Source organism: Mustela putorius, unplaced genomic scaffold (assembly GCF_011764305.1).
Source record: "Mustela putorius furo isolate JIRA1106 unplaced genomic scaffold, ASM1176430v1.1 tig00000196_pilon_pilon_pilon, whole genome shotgun sequence".
Taxonomy (NCBI): domain Eukaryota; kingdom Metazoa; phylum Chordata; class Mammalia; order Carnivora; family Mustelidae; genus Mustela; species Mustela putorius.
The window spans coordinates 4,396,818-4,424,024 of record NW_025421310.1 but is presented as its reverse complement, the minus strand read 5'-3'; the positions used below and the strand labels follow the sequence as shown (position 1 = coordinate 4,424,024).

Below are 27,207 nucleotides of genomic sequence, written 5' to 3'. Positions count from 1 at the left end.
GAACATCCAAGGGCTGTGGGGGAAGGATCTACTGTTCCAACACATGCATAACTGGAATCCCAGAAGGACCAGAGGAAATGAGGAAGAAATATTTGAAGATGCAATAATGACTGACGACACCAGAACATATATATAGGTCAGAGAATACCACGAATGATTTTTTAATTATGGAGAAACAATGGTAAGAATTACAGCAGACTTAGGGGGGAAAATTACAGAAGGGGCACCTGGGTGGCTCAGTTGGTTAAGCAGTTGCCTTCAGCTCAGGTCATGATCCTGGAGTCCTAGGATCTAGTCCCACATGGGGCTCCCCACTCAGCAGGGAGTCACCTGCTCTCTCTGATCTCTCCCCTCTCATTTTCTCTCAAATAAATATCTTTAAAAATTAAAAAGAATTACAGTAGACTTAGAAGTAATGCAAACTAGAGGACAATGACGTTTGTAAAGTGCTGGAAGGAAAAAGCTGTCTTTATTGAAACTTCATGGAAATGTCTTTCAAAATTGATAGAGGAATGAAGACCTTCCCAAAATAAAAACAGTACATTGTCAGAAGACCTATCTGAAATAAATGAAGTTCTTGAAGCAGAAGGAATGTGAAACCACAACAGATTCCTGGATATACACAAAGGAAAGAAGAGAAATGGAATAAATGAAGGTAAAATGATTTTTCTTTGCTTATGTAAATGTCCAAAAGATAACTTTAAAGCTGTAACATGCTTTGTGTGTTTATTGCATGTAAAAGTAAAATTCATGACAAGTGCAAAGGTTGGGAGGGAGAAACAGGGAATATGTTACGCAGGACCTTGTTAAGTGGCACATTACTTGATAATACATTCTGGTTAATTAAAAATACATGTTAACGCTAGTGTAACCACTAAATTTTTTTAAAGAGATAAATTTGTTAATAGAATAAGATGGAATAATGTAAAAACATTCAATTAACCCAGTAGAAAGAAAAAAAAATCCAAAGAATGGACAGAACAATTAGAAAATGGTTAAGAGGAAGGATTGATTTTAATCCAAATATGTATTATTATATCAGTTATTTTATATACATATATATATTTACATTTACATATATATACGTGTGTATATATATATATGTGTATATATATATATACACAATGCAGATGGTTTAGGGGCACCTGGGTGGCTTAGTTAATCATCTGACTTTGACTTTGGCTCAGGTCATGTTCCCAGAGTCATGGGATTGAGTGAGCCCTGGATCGGGTTCCCTGCTCAGCGCGGAGTGTGCTTCTCCCTCTGCCCCCTTCCCCTTATCATCTCTCTCTCTCTTTCTCTGAAATAAATAAATAAAATCTTTAAAAAGAAATACGAATAGTCTAAGCATACCAGTTAAGACAAGAGATTCTAAGGGGCGCCTGGGTGGCTCAATGGGTTGAGCTGCTGCCTTCGGCTCAGGTCATGATCTCAGGGTCCCAGGATTGAGTCCTGCATCGGGCTCTATGCTCAGCAGGGAGCCTGCTTCCCTCTCTCTCTCTCTGCCTGCCTCTCCGTCTACTTGTGATTTCTCTCTGTCAAATAAATAAATAAAATCTTAAAAAAAAAAAAAAGACAAGAGATTCTAAGACTGAATGGAAAAGCAGGACCCAGGTGTATGCTAGCAGAAACACACTTTATACAGGCATAAATCATTAAAAGTTAACTAGTGGGTAAAAGATCATGAAAACACTAACAAAAAGAAAGTTGTAATCCCTATATTAGTATCAGATGAAGCTGACTTTAGAACAACAAATGTAATCAGGAATAAAGAGAAACATATAACAAAGGAATCAATTTTCAGGTAAACAATCCTAAGTGTATATGTATCAAGTTACAGAAGTACAAGTTACACAGCGAGAAAAGAACAGAAAGGGGAAATAGACCAGTTCACTATTATTGGGGATTTCACCATTGTCTTCAGCTATTAATAGAACAAGTAGACACAAAATCAGAATATAGAAGACCTGAACAACACAATTGACCAAGTTACCTAGTTGACATTTATAAAACACCCCAAGAGCAGAATACATTCCTTTCAAGAACACATGAAGAAGTACACAAGACCACAAAGCAAATTTTAAGTTTTAAAGTTATATAAAGTATATTCCCTGTCCGTTTCAGAACTAATTAACAATAACAGTAAGGATTCTGAAAATATTTGGGAGACTTACATTACAAATTACAGAGGCACCTGGGTGGCTCAGTCGGTTTAGCGTCTGCCTTTGGCTGAGGTGGTGATCGCACAGTCCTGCAATGGAGTCCCGCATCGGGCTCCCTGCTCAGCGGGGAGTCTGCTTCTCCCTCCCTTTCTGCCTGCCATTTCCCCTGCTTGTACCCTCTCTCTGTCAAATAAAATATTTTTTAAAAATTACAAAATTACATTTAAAAAATAACCAGGTTATCTCTTTCTTCCTGAGAAAGCTTGGTAGTTTCAAGAAATTTTCCCCATTCCCCATTTTCCCTTCACCTAAGTTGTCAAATTATTTTCATAAAGTTCGCAACATTCTCTTACCATTTCATGACCAGAATTTGTGGTGATGTCACCTTTGCCATGCCAGATAGTAATATCTTGTGTATTTTTTACTTATTTTTAAATTGTGTATTTTTTCAGCAGTCTGAATGAAGATACATTGGTTTTATTGACCTTTTTATTTTTCTGTTTCCAATCTCATTTATTTCTGTTAGTAATTTCCATTTTTATGCTAACTTTGTGTTTCATTGCTCTTCATTTTCTTTTTTTTTTTTTTTCAAAGATTTTATTTATTTTTTTGTCAGAGAGAGCGAGCAAGAGTGAGCACAGGCAGACAGAGTCGCAGGCAGAGTCAGAGGGAGAAGCAGGCTCCCTGCGGAGCAAGGAGCCCGATATGGGACCTGATCCCAGGATGCTGGGGTCATGACCTGAGCCAAAGGCAGCTGCCTAACCAACTGAGCCACCCAGGCGTCCCTGCTCTTCATTTTCTAATTAAGGTGGAAATTAAGGTCACTTGGAGCTTTCAAAATTTTAGAACTTTAGTACTATTATATTTCCTACTAAGAACTCTTAGTTGCATCCCACACATTTTGACATGCTGCGTTTTATTCGATTTAAAATACCTCCTTTTTTCCCCTTGATTTCTTTCCTCAACTCAGACTGTAGCTGGCCACTCTGCAACTGTAAATAATTTAGGCAGGCTTCTAAAGTCAGACTTTTCGAAGTAACACTGTGGTTCCAATCAAAGTGCTTGGATCTTAAATATAAGATTTTATTATTTGAGAGAGCTGGGGGCAGGGAGGAGCAGAGGGAGAGGGAGAAGGAATTGCAAGCCGACTTTGGGCTGAGTGCAGACCCAGACACCCAGCTGACTGAGCCACCCAGGCACCCTGCAGAGAGCCTTTTCTTTTCCTTTCCAGATACAACACTGCTTTAGTGGGACTTCATACTCTTCAATACAGTATCCGTTTCCTCTCAGGATTTTTTTAAAATATTTTATTTACTTATTTGAGAGAGAGCATGAGAAGGGAGAGGGTCAGAGGGAGAAGCAGACTCCCTGGAGAGCTGAGGGCCCAACGCGGGACTCGATCCCAGAACTCCAGGATCATGACCTGAGCCGAAGGCAGTTAGTTGCCCAATCAACTAAGCCACCGAGGTGCCCTCCTCTCAGGATTCTTATCACATTTAGCAGCATTTTCTTATGGATTTTGAGGTTCAGAATTGTAGGTATTTCTTCACTTCATCGAAGATGGTATTCCTGTATTTTTTGTATTCTTGTTGATTTGGTGTGAGAAAGGAGAAATGAATAGATACATCTTGGTTGCACCTCCTTCTTTTATTTTTAAATTGTTAGAGAGGGGGAGGGGCAGAGGGAGAGAGAATCCCAAGCAGGCTCCATGCCGGGCATGGAACTCAATCCCCCAACCCTGAAATCATAATCTGAGCGGAAATCAAGAGTGGATACTTAACTGACAGAGCAACCCAGGCATCCCTCCACTTTAAATTCCAAAATTAGTAAATATATTTAGAGGAGTCTAATAAATACGTTTGAATTTGCCTCCTTCGAGTATGTAGCACTTACAGTGGAAGGGTGGGGTGAAAATGAAGTTTCCTCACTTAAAGGCAGTCCCCTGTGGGTCAGGTCTTCTGTCCTTTATGGAAGCGGCTTCACTCTCGGTTGTCTCTGACACCTTCTGTGAAGGAAGCCGCCTTTGGAGGGTTTTAAAAGGGGCTCCCCTGAAGTCTTCCAGCAGGAATCGTCCAGGTGATGAGGCTCAACCACTTGTCACCCAAGCCCTCATCTCCTGCTGTTGAGGTGGCCTTGTCTAGCATGCAGCCATTTTAGGGTTACTGGCAAGATAGGCGCATGACAAGTTACAGTGCACTGAGGCCCCTTGGCCCTCGGCAATTTAATTTATTATTGCTGCAGGGTCTGAGGCAGCACCACCTAATCAAACACACTCTTTCTGCAGCAAAACATACAAATATGCACACATTTAGGTAATAAATGCCCTCATGTCAGTTCAGGTCAAGTTTTTTCTTTTTTCTTTTTTTTAAACTATTTTATTTGTTTATTTGACAGACAGAGATCACAAGTAGGCAGAGAGGCAGGCAGAGAGAGAGGAGGAAGCCGGCTCCCTGCCGAGCAGAGAGCCCAATGCGGGGCTCGATCCCAGAATCCTGGGATCATGACCTGAGCCGAAGGCAGAGGCTTTAACCCACTAAGCCACCCAGGTGCCCCAAGGTCAAGTTTTTTCTTTATGGGAACTGAATCTCAACCTCCCTCCACCCTGCCCCCACTCCACGGGAATTTTGTTAACTGTTCGATCCAGTGACCTAACCCTGCTGCTGGAGGCATGTGCATTGAACGCACACTGGCCAGAGTGTCCCATGCCATGGGCCCAGTGGTTGGTCTAGAGTGGGCACATAGTCTAAACTGAACAAATCCTAATTTTTCTCTCTGATATGGAGGCTAAGAGAAGGAAGATCACCTTCCTTTTGAGATTAAAAGCTCTAAGGAGGGGCATCTGAGTGGCTCAGTCGGTTAAGGGTCTGCCTTTGGCTCAGGTCATGATCTCAGGGTCCTGGGATCGAGCCCCATGTTGGGCTCCCTGCTCATCGGGGAGCCTGCTTCTCCCTCTCTGTCAGGCCCTCCCCCTGCTTGTGTGCTCTCTCTGTCAGATAAATAAATAAAATCTAAAAACAACAACTAAAAGCTCCAAGGACCTTTTAAGTCTAATATCAGATGCCACCCCACCACCACCACCAAGAAAGAGACTGACAGAGAATGAAACAACTGAAAGTAGAGCTGTTAATCTCTGACGAGTCAGAGCACTTGCCTGAAGCCGTAGCATGTCCACATGACACCCTTCAGTTACACGGACCAGCAAATACCTTTTCCTGAGCTAAGTGGAATTAGGTTTCTATCAGAATGTGTGTGTGTGTGTGTGTGTGTGTGTGTGTGAGAGAGAGAGAGAGAGAGAGAGAGAGCATGAGCTGAACAGCGGGAGGGGCAGAGGAGCAAGCAGACCCCCTGCTAAGCGGGGATCCAGACCCAGAGCTTGACCTCAGGACCCTGAGATCATGACCTGAGTCGAAGGCAGACACTTCACTGCCTGAGCCATGCGGGTGCCCCTCTGTCGGAATCTTTATGGCAGTTGCTGTTTCTCCAGTTATCAATTTTATAGACTTTTTAGTAATCTTTCTTAGGAACGGTAAGAATTTAACTCATCCCACCAAGTGAATTATATATTCACTCTTCTGTTGTATTTTACTTTGAAATAGAGCTAACCTTTATTTCTTATTCTATCAACTTTATGCAGATCTCTTGAATCCCTCTATCAGAATATTGGCCCTCATCCTGTATTCGTTCAGTCTCATTATTGCTATCAACCACCCACCATCCAATCTATCAGCTACATTTTGCCTTTTAAATTATGAAAAAGACAATAAATAGGTGTGTGTGTGTATATATATATATATTTATATATGTATATATACATACATACATACACACACACAGGCAGACTTATGTGACTATATATTATAAACTTGGAAATAAAATAGCACTTGGTCATTATGATGAGGTAAATATTCTCTGAACAGTTGGAGCCAAGTAATACGTGGTTACATTTCTCTGTGATCCAGTGTTATGATCCCAGTCGGTGCTTAAAGGAGTCTCTTCCTAATATCAGTCAAATGCAGTTAATTTTTTTTATATCCAGAATCACACCACATTTCATGTGGGCTTGGTTTATATTCAGACCTGATAACGGGTATAGTTTCCCCTTTGTTTTTCCCAGAACCAATAATTGCCTTTCTTTCCTTTTTCCTAAGGAAAACTTGTCTTCAGCATATTGCTAAAATCCTCCAACTTCATACTTAACGTAACCTGTTCCAATCTTCCTGAAGATTCACGGAGTCCCTGAGTTCCTAGCCTTCAAGTAATTTGGTCTATTGTGGAACGATCCTCCTAGTCATCCTCAACACCGCTTTCCCAGGTTAGCTCTGGTGTTTATTGAAGCCTTTCCTGTTGCCTCCTTCCCGCCCCATCTAAATTTTACTAAAGATGATCCTTTATACCCTTATAAAGGGTAAAGGAAAGTAAACCAAAGAAAACCACATATACAGAATATCAGTGTTTGGCCTCGTGCTTTATTGTTGCTTGGGTATAGACTCTGAGTCAAAGTAATTTTACCTCAGAACTTGGAAGGTGCTGTCCCATATTCTGTTAGCTAATACTGCTAACAGGAGGGAAGGCTACACTATTTTGAATGTTCTTTTTAGGAGACATTCATTTTTTTTTTTTAAAGCTTCTTAGGATGGTTTCATCTTCAGTATTCTGAAATTTCACAAGCATATTTCTCAATGTCTTTTTTTTTCTGTTGTAATTGTGGTTTTTGCCAGTTCAGCCTGCCCAACACTCAGTGAGCTATTCCAAGCTGAACATTCATAACTTTCTTCAGTTTGGAAGCATTCCCAATCACTGGGGCGCCTGGGTGGCTCAGTGGATTAAAGCCTCTGCCTTCGGCTCGGGTCATGATCCCGGGGTCCTGGGATCGAGCCCCACATAGGGCTCTCTGCTCAGTGGGGAGCCTGCTTCCCCCTCTCTCTGTCTCTGCCTGTCCTCTCTGCCTACTTGTGATCTCTGTCAAATAAATAAATAAAATCTAAAAAAAAAAAAAGATTCCAATTATTTATTTGGTATATCCCTTATACTTTCTCTGTAAACTTTTCTGAAACTCCTATTAATTAAACTTCTATGTCCTTTTGTTTCTTATTTTCTTTTTATGAATTTGGAAAGTTTTAATTTTCCTTTAAACTTCTATTAAGTTTATTACAGCAATAACATCTTTTCATTTTTAGGCGTTCTGACTTATCTTTCCTTCCTAGAAAACGGGTGATTATTTTCTGCACATATTCTTCTTTAAAAAAGTGATTTTTAAACATTTTAACTCCAGCATTTAGTTAGCATTGTTTAAATATTAGTTTCAGGTGTACAATACTATCTAATTCTTTTTTTTTAATTATTTATTTGAAAGAGCACAAGCCTGGGGAGGGGTAGAGAAAGAAGCAGAGTCCCTGCTCACCAGGGAGCATGACATGGGGCTTGATCCCAAGAAGATCATGACCTGAGCCGACAGTAGACTTTTAGCCAACTGAACCACCCAGGCGTCCCTCTAATTCTTTTTTTTAGAGCTTTCCATATTTACCTGTTCAAATCTGACATAAATTTTTAGTTTTCTTCTATCATTACATAACTTTCTTCACTGTAGGTTTAGTTCTATCTTTTGGTCCTTATCATCCTGATAGTTTTCTTCATATGTTATGATCCTTAAATGTTCCAATATTCAAGAATGATACGGCTTGTGGTATCTGGCTGGCTCAGTCAATAGAGTATGTGACTCTTATCCTGGTGTTGTTTCAGCCCTATATTGGGTGTAGAAATTACTTTAAAAAAAAAAATGATACGGCTTGTTTACCCTAGGTACATATAGATCAGTTTCCCGAATAGGAAGGGTCCTCTTAACCAGAATATCCAATCCCAGTCTCCTCCCTAGAAGGAACACTTATCATTTGGGTGTGTCTCTCCAGAACCTTTTTGAAACATTTGCACACTTATTTAAATGCATTAGAAAAGTTTTAAAAACATTTAATACTACGCAAGTCTACAAAATTTGCTGTTTCGATGCCCTTTAGTCAAATCCATCCAAGTCAGTATCCTTGGTGCATTGTTTCAAACTGCTGCTAATATTTCTGATCAAGCCCCATGGAACTTTAGATTGTTTCCAATGTTTCACATACTAATCATACTGCCCTCCAAAGGGACTGGACTGTGGTGAACACCTTAAAAACTTCACTGCCTCCAAAGCGGCAGTGAGTTCTTCCTGCTCCGCGCAGCCGCCACTTTTTCAGAGTACACTATTTAAATTGGCATTTCAATACCAGTGAGGTTAGGCAGAGACTCATCAGCTACCCGTTTCTTCTATGATTTGCCTATTCTCATATTTTGTCCATTTTTATACTTGCTTAGTTGGCCTTTGCTTATTTATAGGTGTTCTTACATCTTTCCCTTTGTATTATATTACAAAGAATTTCCTCCTTTTTGTTGTTTTATATTTTAAGAGTATCATCGTTTTTGCAAACCTATGTCCAACACCAATTAATATATCCTACTGTATTTTCTTATAATACTTTTACTTGTTAGTTTTACATTTAAGATTTTAATCGATTGGAACTCCCTTTTTGTGGATGGTGTGAAGTAAGGATCCTATTCAATTTCTAGAAGAGAGGGTGGAGTAAGGAAACTGTTGGCTTCCACATAGAAATGCCTTTCACAGTCTTGTCATTGTTTTTCCTCATTACCAACCTCCCCACAACCCCCAGCCTCTATATACAAACCAGCTTGAAGTTCAGTGTCCTCTGGGGATGTACACAGCATTTGGGCAGAGTGGCTCCTGTTACTGAAATCCCTATCATTCAAACATTTCAGGGCGCAGCAACCTCTGCTACATTTCATGAAGGAACACTCTCCTCCCTTTTGTCTTTTATTTGTTCCTCTTTTCATCCACTGATAACCCTGTTTTCTGAACTTTGTTTGGTATCTTTTACATTATATTATCCATTTAATGGGATATGGAAGGAAGGTAAATTTATATACTGTTTGTTAACTACAAAAGAAAATCTTGATTTTTCTAATGAAAATTCTGATATTGACAAGTTGCCTTTCCAAAAATGTGTACAAATTCACACTCCCACATCTACTCCTTTCCTGTTTTTGCAATGTGTATTTTTTATCAATCGGATATTGACAGATGGATAGTTCATTCGTTTAACTTGTATTTCTTCTGATTCTAGTGACGTTCAGTATTTATCTTACATTCATTCCCTGTTACTTCTTTATATCCTTTGCCATGGGAATAGTAGTGTCATTTTCTAAGTGATTTGTAGGAGCACTTTTATGTTAAGGATATAGATTTCATGTATGTTGTAATAATTACTTCTAATACTGATATTTAAAAACTCTGTGTTTATACTCTTGACTATATAAAAGCCTAATAAAGTTCTTACATAGTCAAACCTAGAATCTTATGTGTGTTGCTTCTGGATCTCATATCTTGTTTAGGAATTATGATTATGAATTATGTTACTGTGTCCTCTAATAACTCATACACATTTGGATAAAAGATTGAAGAAACTGGTTTTGTACAGAGCAGAATCAGTTTTAACGATACTGTTAAGCCATTGACAAATTACTTTTATTTATATATATGTTTGTATGAATGTATAGGTGTGTATGTTCACATGCACACAATGTTTCAGACCTTAAAAAATTCTTAGGATTTTGATAGGTACAAAGAATCTGTAGATTAATTTGGGGCCTTCTAACATCTTGAGAATAGTCTTCCCCTGCAGGATAAAGTGTCTATTCAAGTCTTCATTTTCACCCTCCATTTCATCAGTTTCTTTGTACCTATATTCATATGTGAATTAGTTACTAAGGTGATTGTATATTCAAAGCCTCCAGGAGTCAGGAAGTAATACAAAATGTAAAATAAGTCCCATGTACAGGAAGGAGGAATGGTTTGAACTGTGGAACTGGAAAACACATGCCCAAATAAAGTTATTTGTATTCTTTTTTTTTTTTTAAATTCATCTTAAACTTGATGAGTACCAAGTCAAACATGTTTGTGGGCCACCAGTTTATGAGTATTGGTCTGTAATTTTCTTCTCCTCTAGTTTTAGGAATTATAGTTTAAAACTACCTTAACAATATTTTCAGTTTTAAACAACATGGATTTAATATAGTTCAACCACCTAGAATTAGGAGAGGGCATCAAATTTATATTTTATTTTCTATTCTTTGGTTATTGATTTTTCTGTCTTTTAAAAAAATATCTATTTTGCCTTTGTCTTACTGCAAATGATGAATATATCTCAGTAAATTCTACTTATTACTTCTGATTTTTAAAATCTGGCTTCTTAGAACTGTTGAGTATCTAATGAAGTTAGTTCTTCTTACCAACAAAGTCATGCCTTACTCTATATCATTATGGACTTTAACATCAGTGCTACTGTGTTAGATACTTTTATCACCCACCTTCAGAACTGTTCCTAATCCCAGTTCTTTATAATCTCTTCAGTCTTGAACTGCTGCTGATTTTGTTTCTCAGATGAACCTTTCTGAGATGATCAGGTCCTCTTTGTATACCACAGCATCTTTTTATTTTATGGTAACATTTATTAAATGATTATACTAGGCACTCTGAGCAATTTACATGCATTCTCTCATTTAATCCTCCCGTCAGCTTTTGAGGTAGTACTATTATTTCCGTAATATAAATAAGAAGACTGAACCTTACAAAGAACAAAGTGTTTCTCTGAAACTAGAGGTTTAGAAAATGGATGAGCAGGGATCAGAACCTAGATTGGTTTGATGCTGGAATATGAGTTCTTAATTCTGGATAAATAGCCAAAGAATGAGATGGATTTTGACATGAAATTGGTTCACTGGAAGGTATACTGGGACAAGGTATTTGGGGCAGGAGGGTCTTTTAGGCTGTTCTGAGGACTGTGTGCTTTTACCTAAGAACTATGGGGTACCAGTGAAGGGTATCGATGAGGAAGCTATATGAACCTTTAAAATACAAGTTTGACCACAGTGGAGGCAACTGACAAAGGAAATGGTAAATACAGGGAGACCCATCAGAAGCTATTTCCATAGTGCATATGAAGTAGATTACTGTGTAATGGACAAAGATGATGGAATGGAAATGGATTAAAGGAGTCAGATTCAAGGCATATTTAGGAGATAAAACCAACAGGTCTCGGCAACTGATTGGACATGGCGGGTGAGGGAGTGGAAGGAGTCAAGAATGACTCCATAGTATGAATTCTCTCGTGCTGGGCAAGATGGGCACGCTGCCTGAAAGATTTTCTGCAATCCTTACATTCATAGGGTCTCTCTCCTGTATGAATTCTTTGATGTAGAGTAAGAGATCCACTATAGCTAAAGGCCTTCCCACAAATGTTACATTCATAAGGTTTCTCTCCAGTATGAATTCGCTTATGTTGAGCAAGGCCTGCATTCTGGCTAAATGTTTTCCTACATTCCTTGCACATATAAGGTTTTTCTCCAGTATGACTTCTCTGATGTTGTGCAAGTGACGAACTATTGCTAAAGGCCTTCCCACATTCAGCACACTCATAGGGTTTCTCTCCAGTGTGAACCCTCTGATGTTGATCAAGGTATGCAATCTGGCTGAAGGCTTTCCTGCATACTTTACATTCGTAAGGTTTTTCTCCAGTATGAACTCTCTGATGTTGAGCAAGGTGTGCATATTGGCTGAAAGCTTTTCTACATTCCTTACATTCATACGGTCTCTCTCCAGTATGAATTCTCTGATGTACAATTAGGTATCCACGATGGCTAAAGGCTTTCCCACACACATTACATACATAGGGTTTCTCTCCTGTATGGATTCTCTGATGCTGAGCAAGAAATGAACCGTTACTGAAGGCTTTTCCACATTCAATACATTCAAAAGGTCTCTCTCCAGTATGAACTCTCTGATGTTGAGCCAGGTGTGCAATTTGACTGAAGGCTTTTTTACAGTCTTTACACTGATAAGGTCTCTCTCCAGTATGAACTCTCTGATGTTGAGCAAGGTGTGCATTCTGGCTGAAGGCTTTCCTACATTCTTTACATTCATAGGGTTTCTCACCAGTATGTATTCTCTTATGTTGAGCGAGGTTTGCACTCTGGCTGAAGGTTTTCCCACATTCAACACATGCATAGGGTTTCTCTCCAGTATGAATTCTCTGATGAAGAGTAAGGGATGAGCTCTGGTTGAAAACTTTCTCACATTCATTACATTTCAAAAGTTTCTTCTGCATATAGACTTTCTTATGTTTCATTTCAACAGATTTTTTCCGGTAACTTCTCTTTTGTGGTTCATGCTTATGTACTCTTTCTTTGGTGGGAAAAGTCTTTTGTATATCAAATATTGCATCCTGATGGAAAGTTTGCCAAGATTTAGTATATTCATTACTTGGATCTTCAGTAAGGATTCCTTTATGAGTGATGATCAGTTGTCTGGAATGTACTTCCTGACTTCCTGACTGGTTCTTAAGCCAGTCCTCACTTTTACAGTCTTCTCTCAAACTGGGGCAGTCAAGGCTGTAACTAAGATGGCTTCTTCCCATTTTCACTAGTTTGGACGTTTCTTCATAAATAACTTGCTTTGATGAAAACTCATTGTTTTCAAATGTATACTCCCAATCTAAAAGATATCAAAAAAACAAACATCTTTTGTATTTGTTCATCAGAAGAGAAGAACTTCTAAAAGAAAAATCGGTGAATAAAATACATAAGAAGTTTGGGGATTTAACAGCTGTTAAGATGCAGTCTAAAAAGTATGAGATTAGGGCACCTGTGTGGCTCAGTTGTTGAGCGTCTGCCTTTGGCTCAGGTCGTGATCCCAGGGTCCTGGGTTTGAGCCCTGCATCAGGCTCCCTACTCTGTGGGGAGTCTGCTTCTCCCTCTCCCACTCCCCCTGCTTGTGTTTCCTCTCTCACTGTGTCTCTCTCTGTCAAATAAATAATAAGAATCCTTAAAATAAAATAAAACGTATGAGATTATAAAGAATGAAAAACTAAGAATTCAGATATAAATTAGAAACTGAAGAAGCTATTTAAAATCCCAATAATTTTTTATCTAGTTTAATATTACAGTCTCCAAATACCCTTCCTTCCTTGCCTCAGGTTATACTTCATTCAAGCTAAGTTCATTATCTTTAAAAAGTCAATTTCATAAGGTCAGTGTGGCTGAAAAAAAAAATTTCCATAAGATCCCCAAACCCAGAGATACACCAGGTACTATTTGCTTTAGGTTGTACATGCCAACTATGGCTGAACTTCTGTAGCTTAGAAAATGTCTTTTTTGGGGGCATATGGCTGGCTCAGTCAGTGGAGCATGTGACTCTTTCTCTTGGGGTCATTAGTTCAAGCCCCAAATTGGGTGTGCAGCCTACTTTTTAAAAAAAGTCTTCTTGGGCGCCTGCGTGGCTCAGTGGATTAAGCCTCTGCCTTCGGCTCAGGTCATGATCCCAGGGTCCTGGGATCGAGTTCCGCATCAGGCTCTCTGCTCAGCGTGGAGCCTGTTTCCTCCTCTCTCTCTGCCTGCCTCTATGCCTGCTTGTCATCTCTGTCTGTCAACTAAATAAATAAAATCTTTTTTTTTTTTTAAAGATTTTATTTATTTAGTTGACAGAGAGAGAGATCACAAGTTGGTGGAGAGTCAGGCAGAGAGAGAGAGAGAGAGAGAAGCAGGCTCCCGCTGAGCAAAGAGCCCGATGCGGGGCTCGATCCCAGGACACTGAGATCATGACCTGAGCCGAAGGCAGCGACTTAATCCACTGAGCCACCCAGGCGCCCCAATAAAATCTTTTTTTAAAAAAGTCTTCTTGTCAGGCATTTTCTATGTGATATATTTCAACCAAATGTAAATTTTAAATATTTTATTTATTTGAGAGAGCTAGTCAGCACAAGTTGGGGGAAGGACAAAGGGAGAGGAAGAAGCAGACTCCCCACGGAGTGGGGACCTCAATGCAGGATTCCATCCTAGGACTCCAGGATCAGGACCTGAGCCAAAGGCAGATGTGTAACCAAATGAGCCACCCAGGTGCCCATGAAATGTAAATTTTCAGTTTTGACCCCAAGCTAAAATGCCTTCACATGAGAGTAATTTTATATAGGGTACCTGGGTGGCTTAGTCAGTTAAGTGTCCAACTCTTGATCTCAGCTCAGTTCTTGATCTCAGGGTTGTGAGTTCAAGCCCCACATTGGACTCTAGAGTGTGGAGCCTACTTACAAAAAGTAATTTTGTATCAAACTGCTTGATTTTATGAACCTGCCACAGGGCTTAACTTGCCACCTTCTTTCCATTCCCCAATCAAATCATGTATTCTGCTCAAGACTTTCCAGTGGTTTCTCACATTTGTAATAAAACCAAAGTTACTATTAATGGTTTATAAAACAATGTAATACATGAACATAAATGTAAAACCTTTAGTAAAATTACTGCAAATCAAATCCAGGAAAATATGAAAGTATAATTACTAAGAAGAGCTTATCCCAGGAATGCAAGATTGGTTTAATATGTGAAAGCCAGTGTAATTCACCACATTAACGGATTAAAGTTGGAAAATCATATGATTATTTCAATAGATGTAGAAAGAGTATTTGGCTAAATTCAACATCTGTTTATTATAAAACTTCTTAGCAAAACCAGGAATAGAAAACTTTGTCAAATTGATAAAGGGCAAAAACAAAACAAAACAAAACAAAGCTGATAAGGGCATCTATGAAACATCAACTTGATGGTGAAGGACTGAATGCATTTTCCCTTAAGATTGAGAATAATCCAAGTATATCTACTCCTAATAATTCTTTTCACCATTGTAGAAGATGTCCTTGCTACTGCAGTAAGTCAAGGAAAAAAAAAACCTGTAAGATTAGAAAGGAAGAAATAAACTATAGACATAAATCTATCAAGATCATAAGATATAAGGTTAATATAAAATATACATTTTTGCATACTAGCAACAAGCAAGTGAAAAATGGAATTCTTAAGAATTCTATTTATAGGTCGCCTGGGTGGCTCAGTTGATTAAGCCTCTGCCTTCAGCTCAGGTCATGATCCCAGGTGCTGGGATCAAGCCCCACATCAGGCTTTCTGCTCAGTGGGGAGCCTGCTTTCCCCTCTCTCTCTGCCTGCCTCTCTGTCTTGTGATCTCTAGTTGTGATGTCTGTCAAATAAATAAATAAAATCTTTTTTAAAAATTACATAAAGAACTCTTAACAATTTGCTCATGAGAAAAACAAAACAATAAAACATGGGCAAGGGCACCTGGGTGGCTTAGTGGGTTAAGCCTCTGACTTTGGCTCTGGTCGTGATCTCAGGGTCCTGGGATCAAGCCCCGCATCGGGCTCTATGCTTGGCAGGGAACCTGCTTCCTCGCACCCCCCGTCTGCTCTCTGCCTACTTGTGATCACTGTCAAATAAATAAATCTTCTTAAAACATGGGCAAAAGAGTTGAACACTTAACAAAAGATATGAATGGCCAATAAGCACATGAAAAGACATTCAACATTATGTCATCAGAGAATTGCATATAAAAACCACAATGAGATACCACAACACAACCATCAGAATGAGTAAAAGTAAAAACTGAAAATACAAAGGTGTGTAGATACAGAGGAAATGGAAGTCTCATACATTGCTGTTGGGGATGAAAATGGTACACTTTGGAAAACTGGCAGCTTCTTAGAAAGTTAAACCTATTCCTTTTGTTTAACTCTTTGCATGTTCAGATATTTACCCAAGAGAAATGACAACATACATGCACACAAAGTCCTGTAAATGACAGCTTCACAGCAACTTTATTTATAATAGCCCAAACCTGAAACAACCCAAATTCCCATGAACAGATGAAAGGAAACACAAAACATGGGATGTCTACACAGTAGAATACTACTCAGCAATAAAATGCATAAAGTAGTCATACATGCAAAAATATGGGTGATTTTCAAAATTATGAGTAAAATAAACCAGACACAACAATATATATTATATGAATCCATTTAGTTCAGATGGAAACTAGTCTAAAATGACAAAGATCAGATTAGTGTTTGAAGCCAGGAGGACAAAAATGGACTGCAAGGTGGCATAGGTGGTCTTTTTGGGGTGATGGAAATACTGTATTTCTTGACTGTGGTAATGGTTTCATGGGTATATACAACAGTCAGAATTCGTCACATTGTAGGAGTATATGGATGCAATTTACTACATGTAATAATTCCTTAATAAAGTTATTAAGAAAAATACAGATGGAAACAAGAAAGGTAAGTAAAGATAGACTTCAATAACATAGAAATAGTAAAACTCATGTAATAGTCTCTTAACACTGAAAATAGAACTTAACCTTGGAACCTATGGAACATTTTATAGACACCAACTATATATTATGCCATACAAAATCCTTAAGTGTCAAAGAATTAATACTAGTCCTATTTGATCAAAATACATTAAAACCAGAAAAATTTCTTTTTTTTAAAGATTTATTTATTCATTCCACAGAAGGAGAGAGAGAGCATGTGAATATGAGGGGGGAAGGGTAGAGGGAGAGAGAGACACTCAGACTTCCCATTCAGCAGAGAGCCCCACGCAGGGCTCAATCCCATGACTCTGAGATCATGACCCAAAATCAAGAGATGGATGTTTAACTGACTGCACCATCCAGGTGCCCCCAGAAAACTTACTTTTAAACAACTCTCGTGTAAAAGAGAATTTTTTAAAAAGTAGGTTATCTAGGAAACAGCAATAACAAAAATAGTGAGTATTAGAGTATCTGGAGGACAGCTGAAGCTATATTTCAGAGGAAAATTCATAGCCCCTAATTAGTGAATAAGACAAGTAAACAAATAGATTACGCATTTGTTTCAGCAAAATGGAGAAAAAAAATAAACCTTAGAAAATGAGAATAATTGCATTAGGGAAAGCAGAAAATAAAGAATTGGAAAAGTGAATAATGGTAACACTAATAAATCCATAAAGCTGGATTTTAAAAATAAAATTAATGTCTAGCTTACTTAATAATTTTTTAAAAAAGAACAGCTATACAAAATAAAGTTGAAAACTATAGCTATAAAAAAAGAATTATAAGATTATATTCTTCAGATTCATGGAAATACATTTGATAACATAAATTAAGAGATAGTTATTTGGAAAAGTAAAAATTTGTAAAATTTCACCCAACACAGAAACTGTAAAGAGACTACCAGAGAGAACATTCAGAAAGTTGTCAAAGATCCACTTTCCCAAAAAAGCCCTCATGCCAGGTTTTATCTCAAACTGTAAAACTAAGTGATCTCATCCATTCATAGTGGCATCTCTAAATCACTTTTTTCTGAGCCTGTCCCTATCTAGTGGCATGCTGTGTTTCTTCACTCAGAAGTTTCTCCATCTTGTAAAAATAAGTCTCATGTCCTAAGTCAAATTATCATCTTTCCCCCCTACCAGTATATTCTTTTTTCTATTAAACCATCTCACTTTCCAGTTACCCAGACTTGAAAATATAACTGGAAATTCTTTCTGTGATGGTTAATAAGCCTCTAAATAATCTTGAGAATTTAGCAGAATAATTTTCTCAAAGTAAACACTAAATGAATCTTGGTAAAAGAGTAAGTGAATGAATAGATGAATCAAACCATTCTAAAAGGAATGAGTGAAAATGAAAAAATAGACATTGCGTGTCTAGATTTTTTAAAGTACAATGGAGCAACTTATGCAAAACTAAAAAGCAATAACAAGCAGACACTGACATTTTGGACCCAGAGAATAGGAAAAGGTTATCAGAGAAGAACATAATTTGTGAGAGAATATATACAAGGAGAATAAGTTAGGGAGATCATGCTAATGGCACCTCAGTGCTTCCTCCCAGGCCTTACACCTTTAAGAAAAATTACCCAGGAAACATCAATGATAAGCTGGAACCTCTCAGAACAGCTGAGCTTTTCCTCACAATGGCCTCTTCTACCTTTCTAGTTCTTTCCCACTCACCAGGGCATGTGCCTCTTGTCCCCTCCTTCTTCACCATCCAGGGTTCTTTTCCTTGTTCCAATAATGAGATCACATCTGGCTTAGAAACTGAAACTCCTGCTTACAAGAAATAAAGGGGGAATTAGCTGGGCCCATAAGTCACATTATAGAAGGAAGCAGAGGGCGAGGTGAAGTATTCTGAAGAAAGGGGAAAGTGATGTTGTAACAACAATCCCGTGAAGCTGCCAGTTCTACAAACTCAGCCTATTTTGGGAAGCACAAGAAAGGGAAACTTAGTGAAGTAAATCGGAGGCTTCCCAAACATTGGAAAGAAGCCCTATGTGTGGATTCTGAATTTTGGGGAAGCTCCTTACCCAGTGATACCAGGCTCCTATAGTTCTCCAACATCACCTTTCTGTACAAATTCCTCTGAGCAGGGTTCAGCCATTTCCACTCCTCTTGAGAGAAATCTACAGCCACATCCCCAAATGTCACCAAAACCTGAAATGACATGAATATATTCTTTTATGCTCAACTAGCCTTTTCACCTCAGATTGGCATAGTTTGAAGAGTTAATTTGTACTTTTGGAAAGAAATATTGCATATAGCAAAACTTTCTGGCAATATTTTAGGTTCTCTACATGTCAAGCAATTTCTAAAATTCTCTGTGCTTGGTTTTAATATTTTCTCATGGAAAGTATACTATTTCTAACATAGCCTCTCTCTATTGATGGGGAAAAGAGCAAATGAGCAAAATAACTTATTCATACTAAATGCTAATGCATTTCTCAATATGGAAAATCAGGATAGACTAGAGCAGTGAAGAAAGGCTTTAAGGAGTAGGCGGGAACATGAGTTTCACCCTGTAATTTGTAGGTGGTCTAAACCTACATTTCCCGAGCTCTTCAATGGAATGGCTAATGTTCCAGCTGGATCAGTACATACATAAATATATTTGATGCTTGTAATACTGATTTCCTAAAACTAAACATACAGGTAATAAAAATTTAAGCAAGTTCTACAGTGATTTTGCAAAAATATAACTTAAATGAATATACACCGTAAGAGAACGACAAGGGCAATAAGATTATCCACCAGCTCTTGCTAACCCCACTGAGTTTCAAAGACAGTTGGTAGCTGTAACAAAGATAAAATAATAGTAATTTTAAGCACTATTAGTGAACATTTCAGATGTGATCATGAAGTACAACAAAAAATCCTCACAGCTCTCACTAGAGGAACATACCCAGTTGTGCAGGTCTCATATGTGAGTTTTTAAAATGTTAAAGTACAGTTCTCAAGTAATACTCCGTTGAATAAAGGATCTTTATAACCTGGAAGAAGACCTTGTCTGCTTCCTAAAAATTCAAAACGGGTGTTCTTCCGCATGAGGCACATCTGCTGCAGACTTCCTAGGGCTTTCATACGGTTTGCTTTTTTTTTTTTATTTAAAGATTTTATTTATTTATTTGACAGAGATCACAAGTAGGCAGAGAGGCAGGCAGAGAGAGAGAGGGAAGCAGGCTCCCTGCGGAGCAGAGAGCCCGATGCAGGGCTCGATCCCAGGACCCTGAGATCATGACCCGAGCCGAAGACAGCAGCCCAAACCACTGAGCCACCCAGGCGCCCCTCATACGGTTTGCTTTACGTGGCTGTGGTGTGGCATGTCACAGAGCAGTGTGTGCTCCTTATCTGGGCTGATACACAGATGCAATTAATGGTACACATCTGAAGGGCTGAACTGACTTGTTAAATCCTGAAACAGTGCCACTGGTTGGTAAACAGCTACTGCACTGAGCCCTGCTAGTGACCATCACAGATCTCCCCACAACCCAGCAACTTAAAGGGGAACGCCCAGCACAGCAGCAGCCTCCAGTTTCCCAGCTGGGGTAAGTTCTGGTGTGTGCCCTTGCCTCAGTGGTTATTGAATATGAACATCATTCCTATTAAGTGTGACTCTGCAGAGTAATGGTCCAATTGACAATGCATTTAAGCACATCAATGATTTTATGCAGAAACATTTTTAATGGAGAAAATGAGTTCATATGTGAATTGCTAGTACCCATTAATGGACAAAAATGTTTAAGGAGACTATAAGGGAAGCAGAAGTTTGCCTCCAAGAAACATCAGTTACTTGCATCAGCTTGATCTCACAAGCCTCCATCTCTAAAACACTTCTTAACACTGGGAAATACGGGAAGTGAGTAAAAGCTTCAAGGAAGGAAGGGAACATGAACTGAGTCTTAAAAGATGAAACTTGTCCTAGACAAGGCTAGCTACTGTCAGTCATCAATTCCATTAAAACTCAAACACTTAAGTATAAACTAATATTTTGTGCAAACAAAAATGTTCTACACACATTTCCTCAGTAAACAGAGACGAGGCAGCTTTTGCTAGCTAAAGTCCTTAAAAAACCTTGTTTAGCTTCACACACAAACTAATGGATTCCAGGTTTCAACTGTCTGCTTGACCTTTTCCTCTTAGCCATTCAATGGGACTTGAATATCTTTAAAATGTTTTAGTATTTATTTTTATTTGATAAAACAGGAATTTCATACAATTTATAATCATTAAGGAAACTTAACAAATAATGTCCAGTATTTCTACCCTCAATGATTTTTCCTTTTTATAAATTGCAAGTCCTCCATCCCCACATCTACCCACAATGTCACCCTTCTTCCTAGAAACAATAAAAATTTACAGCTAGTATATATTTGTTCAAATAATTCCTTATACGGACATGTCGATGATTATCCGTGTTCATTATAACATCACTTTTGTTAAGTAGATAACATTACGTGGTATAAATATGCCATTATCTTTACTAACTCCCTGTTTATTTTCATTTACATGAATCCGAATTTTTCACTATGATGTGAGAACAGTGATGCACACTATTTTTAAATGTTACAGTGCAGTTCTCATATAATACTACTGTATGAATTAAAGATTCAACAAAAGTCTCTGTTTCCTTAAAATAAATCCAAGGAGGTATTCTCTCCACTGAGACTAGGATTTCCCAAACTTACTTGACCTCAGAAAAAATTTTAAATTACACTTTTTGATCTAGCAAGACTAGGAGCTAATGAAAAGATAATTCAGTCTGGGACTAAAGTGTTGACCTGCAAAGAAATACTAATTGTTCTTCAAGTAGAAGGAAACGGAAATGAAAATCAAGAAAAAATCAAGAGCCTCAAAGGAATAACTATAAATATAATATCTACTACTAATGATAAGTTGGAGTTAAACCACTATTGAGGTCATTTTTTGTCCAGGAAAGTAGTAAGGATACTAATTATAGAAGGAGGATTACAGAAGGAAGAAAGAAAAAAACATAATTACATAATTAGAAATGGGTAGGGGCACCTGGGTGGCTCAGTGGGTTAAAGCCTCTGCCTTGGCTCAGGTCATGATTCCAGGGTCCGGGGATCGAGCCCCACATCCGGCTCTCTGCTCAGTAGGGAACCTGCTTCCTCCTCTCTCTGACTGCCTCTCTGCCTACTTGTAATCTCAGTCTGTCAAATAAATAAATAAAATCTTAAAAAGAAAAAGAAATGGGTAAATATCCTATAGTGGCCACTTAAAGAATAATAATGTATAATTAATAAGATAAGGAGAAAGTACTTGATTTATCCAAAAGAAGGCAAACAAGGAGAAATAAAGGAACAAAGAAGAGATGGAGTAAGTAGAAAACAAACGGCAATATGATGGGCTTAAATATGTCAGTAATTACATTAAATGAAAATGTACTAAACACTCATTAAAAGACAAAGATTCTCAGACTGGATTTTTTTATAAATCAATGTTTTGATGAAGACATGGGATTTGGGGAGGCACATGGAATCACTCAAGTGCCTTCCTGTGAGTACAGAGAATCATGGCTGGCACAGAGCTGAGAGGCACACAGCTGACAACCAAGAAAGTGTTTATAGAGGCACCCTTTAAATATAATCTTTAGAAATGAGAGGCTTTCAAAAACTGTGTGAGGCAAGGATCCTTGGACTTAATAAAAATGCAGTTTCCTGGGCCTCATCATCAGAGCCTGATTCGTAAGGTCTGGGGCGGGGTCCCAGAAACAGCATTTGGGCTGATGGGCTCTGTCTGTTCTACAGGTCATACCCTCTGCTTTCTGCTTTTTCCATTACCAATTTTGCATCAGGAAAAAAGAATTAGCTGGCTCTTACCTCTCTGATCATACTCACAGATGAGGAACTCACAGTCTTGTTCATTTATGTATTAGTTTTTTTTTTTTAAAGATTTTATTTATTTATTTGACAGACAGAGATCACAAGTAGGCAGAGAGGCAGGCAGAGAGAGAGAAAGGGAAGCAGGCTCCCTGTGGAGCAGAGAGCCCGATGCGGGGCTCGATCCCAGGACGCTGAGATCATGACCTGAGCCGAAGGCAGCGGCTTAACCCACTGAGCCACCCAGGCGCCCCCTTTTTTTTTTTTTTTTAAAGATTTCATTTATGTATTAGTTTGATGAATATTTCCTGAATGCCTACTACCTACAGTGTTCCAAGCACTGGGAATGCAAAGGTAAACAAAATGCAGTTCTTCTTGTGGAGTTAAGATTCTAACAGAGGAGAAAATCATTAAACATCAGGTCATACAATGTCAGGTAGTGACACTGTGACAAAAAACCAGGGTGACTGAGAGTGAAGCATGTTTGTTTTAGATGAGGTAGATGGTCAAGGTAAACCTCAATGAAGCGTAATGTTTAAAAAACAATCTAAAGGTGAGAATAAACCATGTCCAGATGTAAGGGAAAAGAATTACAAAAGAGGGAGGAGCAGATGCAAAGGTCCAGAGACAGGCAAGAGCTTGTGTGCGGAACAGCAAGCTGACCAGTGTGCCTGGAGCACAGGAAGGTGAAGACCTGGAGAACACGAGGTCTGGGGTAGCCAAGAGGGGGATCACGCAGGGCCTTGTAGACTGTAGAGAGAACACTGGGAAGCCAGTGACAGTTCCAGGCAAAGGGAAATTATATACCCCATCACTGTTCCGCAGTTCTCCGTTATTTTCTACACACTCTTCAAATCATCACTCATCAGCCTCTATTTACGCTGACTTTCAACATATGTTACAACTGCCTACATCTGATACAATCACTAGTGATGTAGGTGTGTCGTTTTCCTCCCTTGGCCTGTCTTTCCTCATCTGTAAAATGAATGACTTGGACAAGATCACCCAAAACTTGGCATATATTTTTTTTTTCAAAATTTTATTTATTTATTTGATAGAGACACAGCGAGAGAGGGAATACAAGCAGGGGGAGTGGGAGAGGGAGAAGCAGGCTTCCCGCTGAGCAGAAAGCCTGATGCTGGCCTCCATCCCAGGACCCTGGGATCATGACTTAAGCCGAAGGCAGATGCTTAACGACTAAGGCACCCAGGTGCCCCTGGAATATATTATTTTACATTCACCTGGCTCTGTTATTTTATTAGCCTAGATGTATGCTGCCCAATACACAGCTACTAGTCACATGTGGCTATTTAAATTTAAATCAATTAACGTTAAAGAAATAAGGGAAATTGAGTGTGGTATATATTCTCTAGTATTCACTATTTTTCTGGAATTTAAAAGTATTCTAAAATAAAAATTCATTGAAAAAAAATTAATGTTAAAGATTGAGTTCCTCAGTCACACTGGTATATTGAAGTGTTCCATAGCCACAGGTAGCTAGTGGCTACTGTATGGGACAGTGCAGATATAGAACATTTCTGTCATCAGTCATCGCAGGAAGGTATTTTTTTTTCTCCCTTTTTAAAGATTTTATTTATTTATTAGAGAGACAGCACTGAGCTGGGAGGAGAGGGAGAAGCAGGTTCCCCTCAAGCAAGGACTCAATGCGGGGCTCGACCCTAGGACCCTGGAATCATGATCTGAGCTGAAGGCGGACACTTAACTGACTGAGCTGCCCACACATCCCTTACCATAGGAAGTGCTGCTGGACAGTGTTGCTCTAGTGGATTTCTGCTTCTGGTTCATCTTCCTCTTATAGTCATTCTCTATATTTTCATCTAGCAGTTCATATGGCTTTACTTTTTACATTTAAAAAGAAAAAGATTTTATTTATTTATTTGACAGACAGAGATTACAAATAGGCAGAGAGGCAGGCAGAGAGAGAGGAGGAAGCAGGCTCCCCGCTGAGCAGAGAGCCCGATGTGGGGCTCGATCCCAGGACCCCAGGATCATGACCTGAGCCGAAGGCAGAGGCTTTAACCCACTGAGCCACCCAGGCGCCCCTACTTTTTACATTTAACCTATAGAATGTATTTAACCTCAAAGTGAGAGGTAGAAATCTTTTTTCTAAATGAATAATCCATTCAGTCTCCACTGATTAAAAATAATATCACAGGGACACTTGGGTGGCTTAGTCAGTTAGGCGTCTGTCTTTGATCCCAGGGTCCTGGGATGAGGCCCACATCAGGATCCTTGCTTGGTGGGGAGCCTGCTTCTCCCTCTGCCTGCTGCTCCCCCTGCTTGTGCTCTCCCTCTCTGACAAATTAAAACTTAAGAAAAAAAAGAATAAAATAATGTCACTTACATTATCATATAATAAACAAACTAGTAGACATTAAACTCCATGAAAACCAAGACAGTGTTTATTTCCAGCATGTAGTATATAGCAGTAAGTCTTTAATAACTCTATATTTAGTGAATGAATAAATATTTTCCATTCTTATTTATACTTGTGTTTATTTCTAGACATTAGATATTGATCTTCTCATTTATTTCTTCTGGCTCCCATTCCATACTATTTATTGTTTCATTATAGATGTATGCAGTCATTTTAAAATGTAGATTCAAATACTCTCTCCTATTCTTATTTTTTCAAAAGAAAGTCCTATTTTTCCATAAATAATTCCACTAATCTTAACTGGATGACCCAGAATGTCCACTAATAACTCAGAATGGCCTGTAGCAGGACCTTACCACTCCCATAGAACCTTATTCTTCAGAGCTGATGGAGTGCCCTACATGACCCACACTTTATTTATTTTTTTTTTAAGATTTTATTTATAATTATTTGACAGAGAGAGAACACAAGTAGGCAGAGAGGCAGGCAGAGAGAGAGGAGGAAGCAGGCTCCCTGCTGAGCAGAGAGCCCGATGCGGGACTTGATCCCAGGACCCTGAGATCATGACCTGAGCCGAAGGCAGCGGCTTAACCCACTGAGCCACCCAGGCGCCCTGACCCACACTTTAATACTCAAAACCCAACACATACTACTCTTCAAAATCACCTTGAGCAAGAGATCTTGTCATGCACCGTGACTAAGATAGCCCAACAGCCCTTGTCTTGTCTTGCCTTCCTCTCAAACCTAGGTCTGTGAAAAAGCTCTAAGCTAATGACCATGTCAAAATGTACCCTGACCTCCGTGAGTCAAACTCCTTACGTAGAAGACTCTCCTATCCCACCAAGGAGTGCATTTTTGCTTCTGAGAGCTTCTAACAGAACACCTAACCTGCAGGAGTGCTCAACTGTTTCTTGAATGAGGATGAAAATGCTGAGTATAAAAGACCTCCTCACTGGGGACCACGTTTTACTGGACTGGGAGAACATGAGTACAAGGTCACTGAATGAATGCGGCTTTGTTAGCTGGGAAATTTCGGAAGAAAAGCACGTTTCTATGAAACCTGAAAAACAAAGCACCTCAGGGAGAAGAAATCCTCCCTTACCTTGGACATGGCTTTAAGAACTTAAGAATTTATGACAGCTCCTCTGTCGTCCTACTTCAAGCTCCTCACTGGAAGGGCAGTGCCTGGAAAAATAAGGCTGGAGAGGTAGAAAGAAACCATAAATGGCACTATCAAGTCAGTATTATTTCCCCTCTTCACACAGGAAAGTGTCCGTCAGTGAAATTACTGTAATTATTCAAGGCTCCCTGGTAGTAAGTGAGCCCAATTGGAATCCAGGTCTGACTTTTTAGTCTTCCCACCAGATAATGATCGTAAAAGAGAATATGCTACCACCCTTATTTCAAAATAAGATAAAGCTACAAACAATGCCTTAGAGAAAGCATCTTTACACAGAATAGGCATCAGAGGGATCCTTTGGTCTGGACGACAGTGGGCCAAAGAGCCGGAACACTGCTTGCAGTCCTGATTTATGACATACGGCACCTGGAAGCCAATCTCTCAACTTTCTGAGCAGTTTCCTCAAGAAGAGATGAGGGAGGGGACTATGCATTAACAGTCACTGAAACTCCTCCTCAAGAGTTGTTTTCCGCTAAACCTCGGAGAACGAAGCAATTAACTCAAAAGCCGCGTAATGCTAAGAACCGCCAAGTCTGGGGATCAGAACACCTGCCCTCGGCTACCGTCTACCGCACACTAGCTCTGCAACCTGCATGACCCAGTAACCGCTCCAAACCTGTTTCCTCTTCGGTGAAATGGTACCTGCCTCCCATCCGTTGCTGGGAGGACCCTGAGACGGTCCACAGGAGGCATTTAGCATAGTGGTGGGCATAGCTTCGCGCTCGGTACCAGGAGTCATGCCTGTTCATGGACAGCACACAGTAGGTGGGCTGTCCAAGAACATACATGAAGAGTCTAGGAGAGGAAAGGAAAGATCTTCCTTCCGTGCCACAGAAGGCTGGAGACTGCTCGCCGGCCCTCCAGACCCGGAGTAGGGGCTCCCCCTCTCCTTCCCTACCCGAGCGTTCCCCTTCATCTCAGTCCCTGTCAGGCTCTCCTGCCCGACACAGTCTCCCCGCTCCGAGCACCCTGGCCTCCCCAAGCACCCGCCCCCCGACCCCGCCGGAGCCACACAGTCTTCGGGCGGGCAGCTCTCCCGGCAGCCTGGCACCAGTGCACGCCTGGTGGGTCGCACTGTCACAGCAACATAAGGTCCGAGAGCCTCACGCCGTCTCACATGGCCGGCCACACAGCCGCACACTCACCGTCACTGTCATGGTCACAGACGTTCGCACAGTCACACACAGGGGCACGCACACTGTGACAAGTTTTCACACACGGCGACACGGTCTCCCACGGTCCCAGGCCCCCTCGTACGCCCGCTCCAGCCCCGCAGGCCTGCCGGGGCGCACGCCTGCCCCTGGCGTCCTCACCGCCTCCTCCCCGCGGGTCGGCACCTCCCTCCGCACCGGCGGCAGCCGGGAGCCCAGC

The 27,207-nt window shown here is 39.8% G+C and overlaps 2 protein-coding genes across 3 annotated transcripts in view; one reads left to right on the top strand and one right to left on the bottom strand.

Annotated features, from left to right (window-relative positions):
* Positions 1-988, top strand: part of ZNF667 (zinc finger protein 667) — a 30,908-nt gene extending 29,920 nt beyond the window's left edge. Inside the window, exon 5 of the mRNA XM_045076870.1 lies at positions 509-988. Coding sequence (XP_044932805.1) covers positions 509-516 — 8 coding nt within the window. The 3' untranslated portion in view covers positions 517-988. The remainder of the gene's footprint in view (positions 1-508) is intronic.
* A 7,412-nt stretch (positions 989-8,400) lies between these two features.
* On the bottom strand, positions 8,401-25,855 carry ZNF583 (zinc finger protein 583). Of its 2 annotated transcripts, XM_013048065.2 has the most exons (4): positions 25,759-25,855; positions 18,449-18,575; positions 18,096-18,194; positions 8,401-12,756 (listed from the first exon to the last, which is right to left on the bottom strand). In XM_013048065.2, exons 1-4 carry the CDS (start codon positions 25,765-25,767, stop codon positions 11,279-11,281), a joined length of 1,713 nt encoding a protein of 570 aa, XP_012903519.1. In that variant the 5' UTR covers positions 25,768-25,855; the 3' UTR covers positions 8,401-11,278. The 2 variants fall into 2 exon arrangements, with proteins under 2 accessions (XP_012903519.1, XP_004776987.1); XM_004776930.2 differs by lacking the exon at positions 25,759-25,855 and having other exon boundaries at positions 18,096-18,191; positions 18,449-18,587.
* Between the last annotated feature and the right edge of the window lie 1,352 nt (positions 25,856-27,207).

Bases quoted from the DNA above. Each gene is read 5' to 3' on its own strand.
- ZNF583 (XM_013048065.2), bottom strand. The intron at 18,195-18,448 runs GTAAGGAGCTTC...ATTTCTTGTAAG, and splicing joins TAGGAGCCTGGTATCACTGG to CAGGAGTTTCAGTTTCTAAG. The intron at 12,757-18,095 runs GTGAGTGGGAAA...GATATCTTTTAG, and splicing joins GACAAGAGGCACATGCCCTG to ATTGGGAGTATACATTTGAA.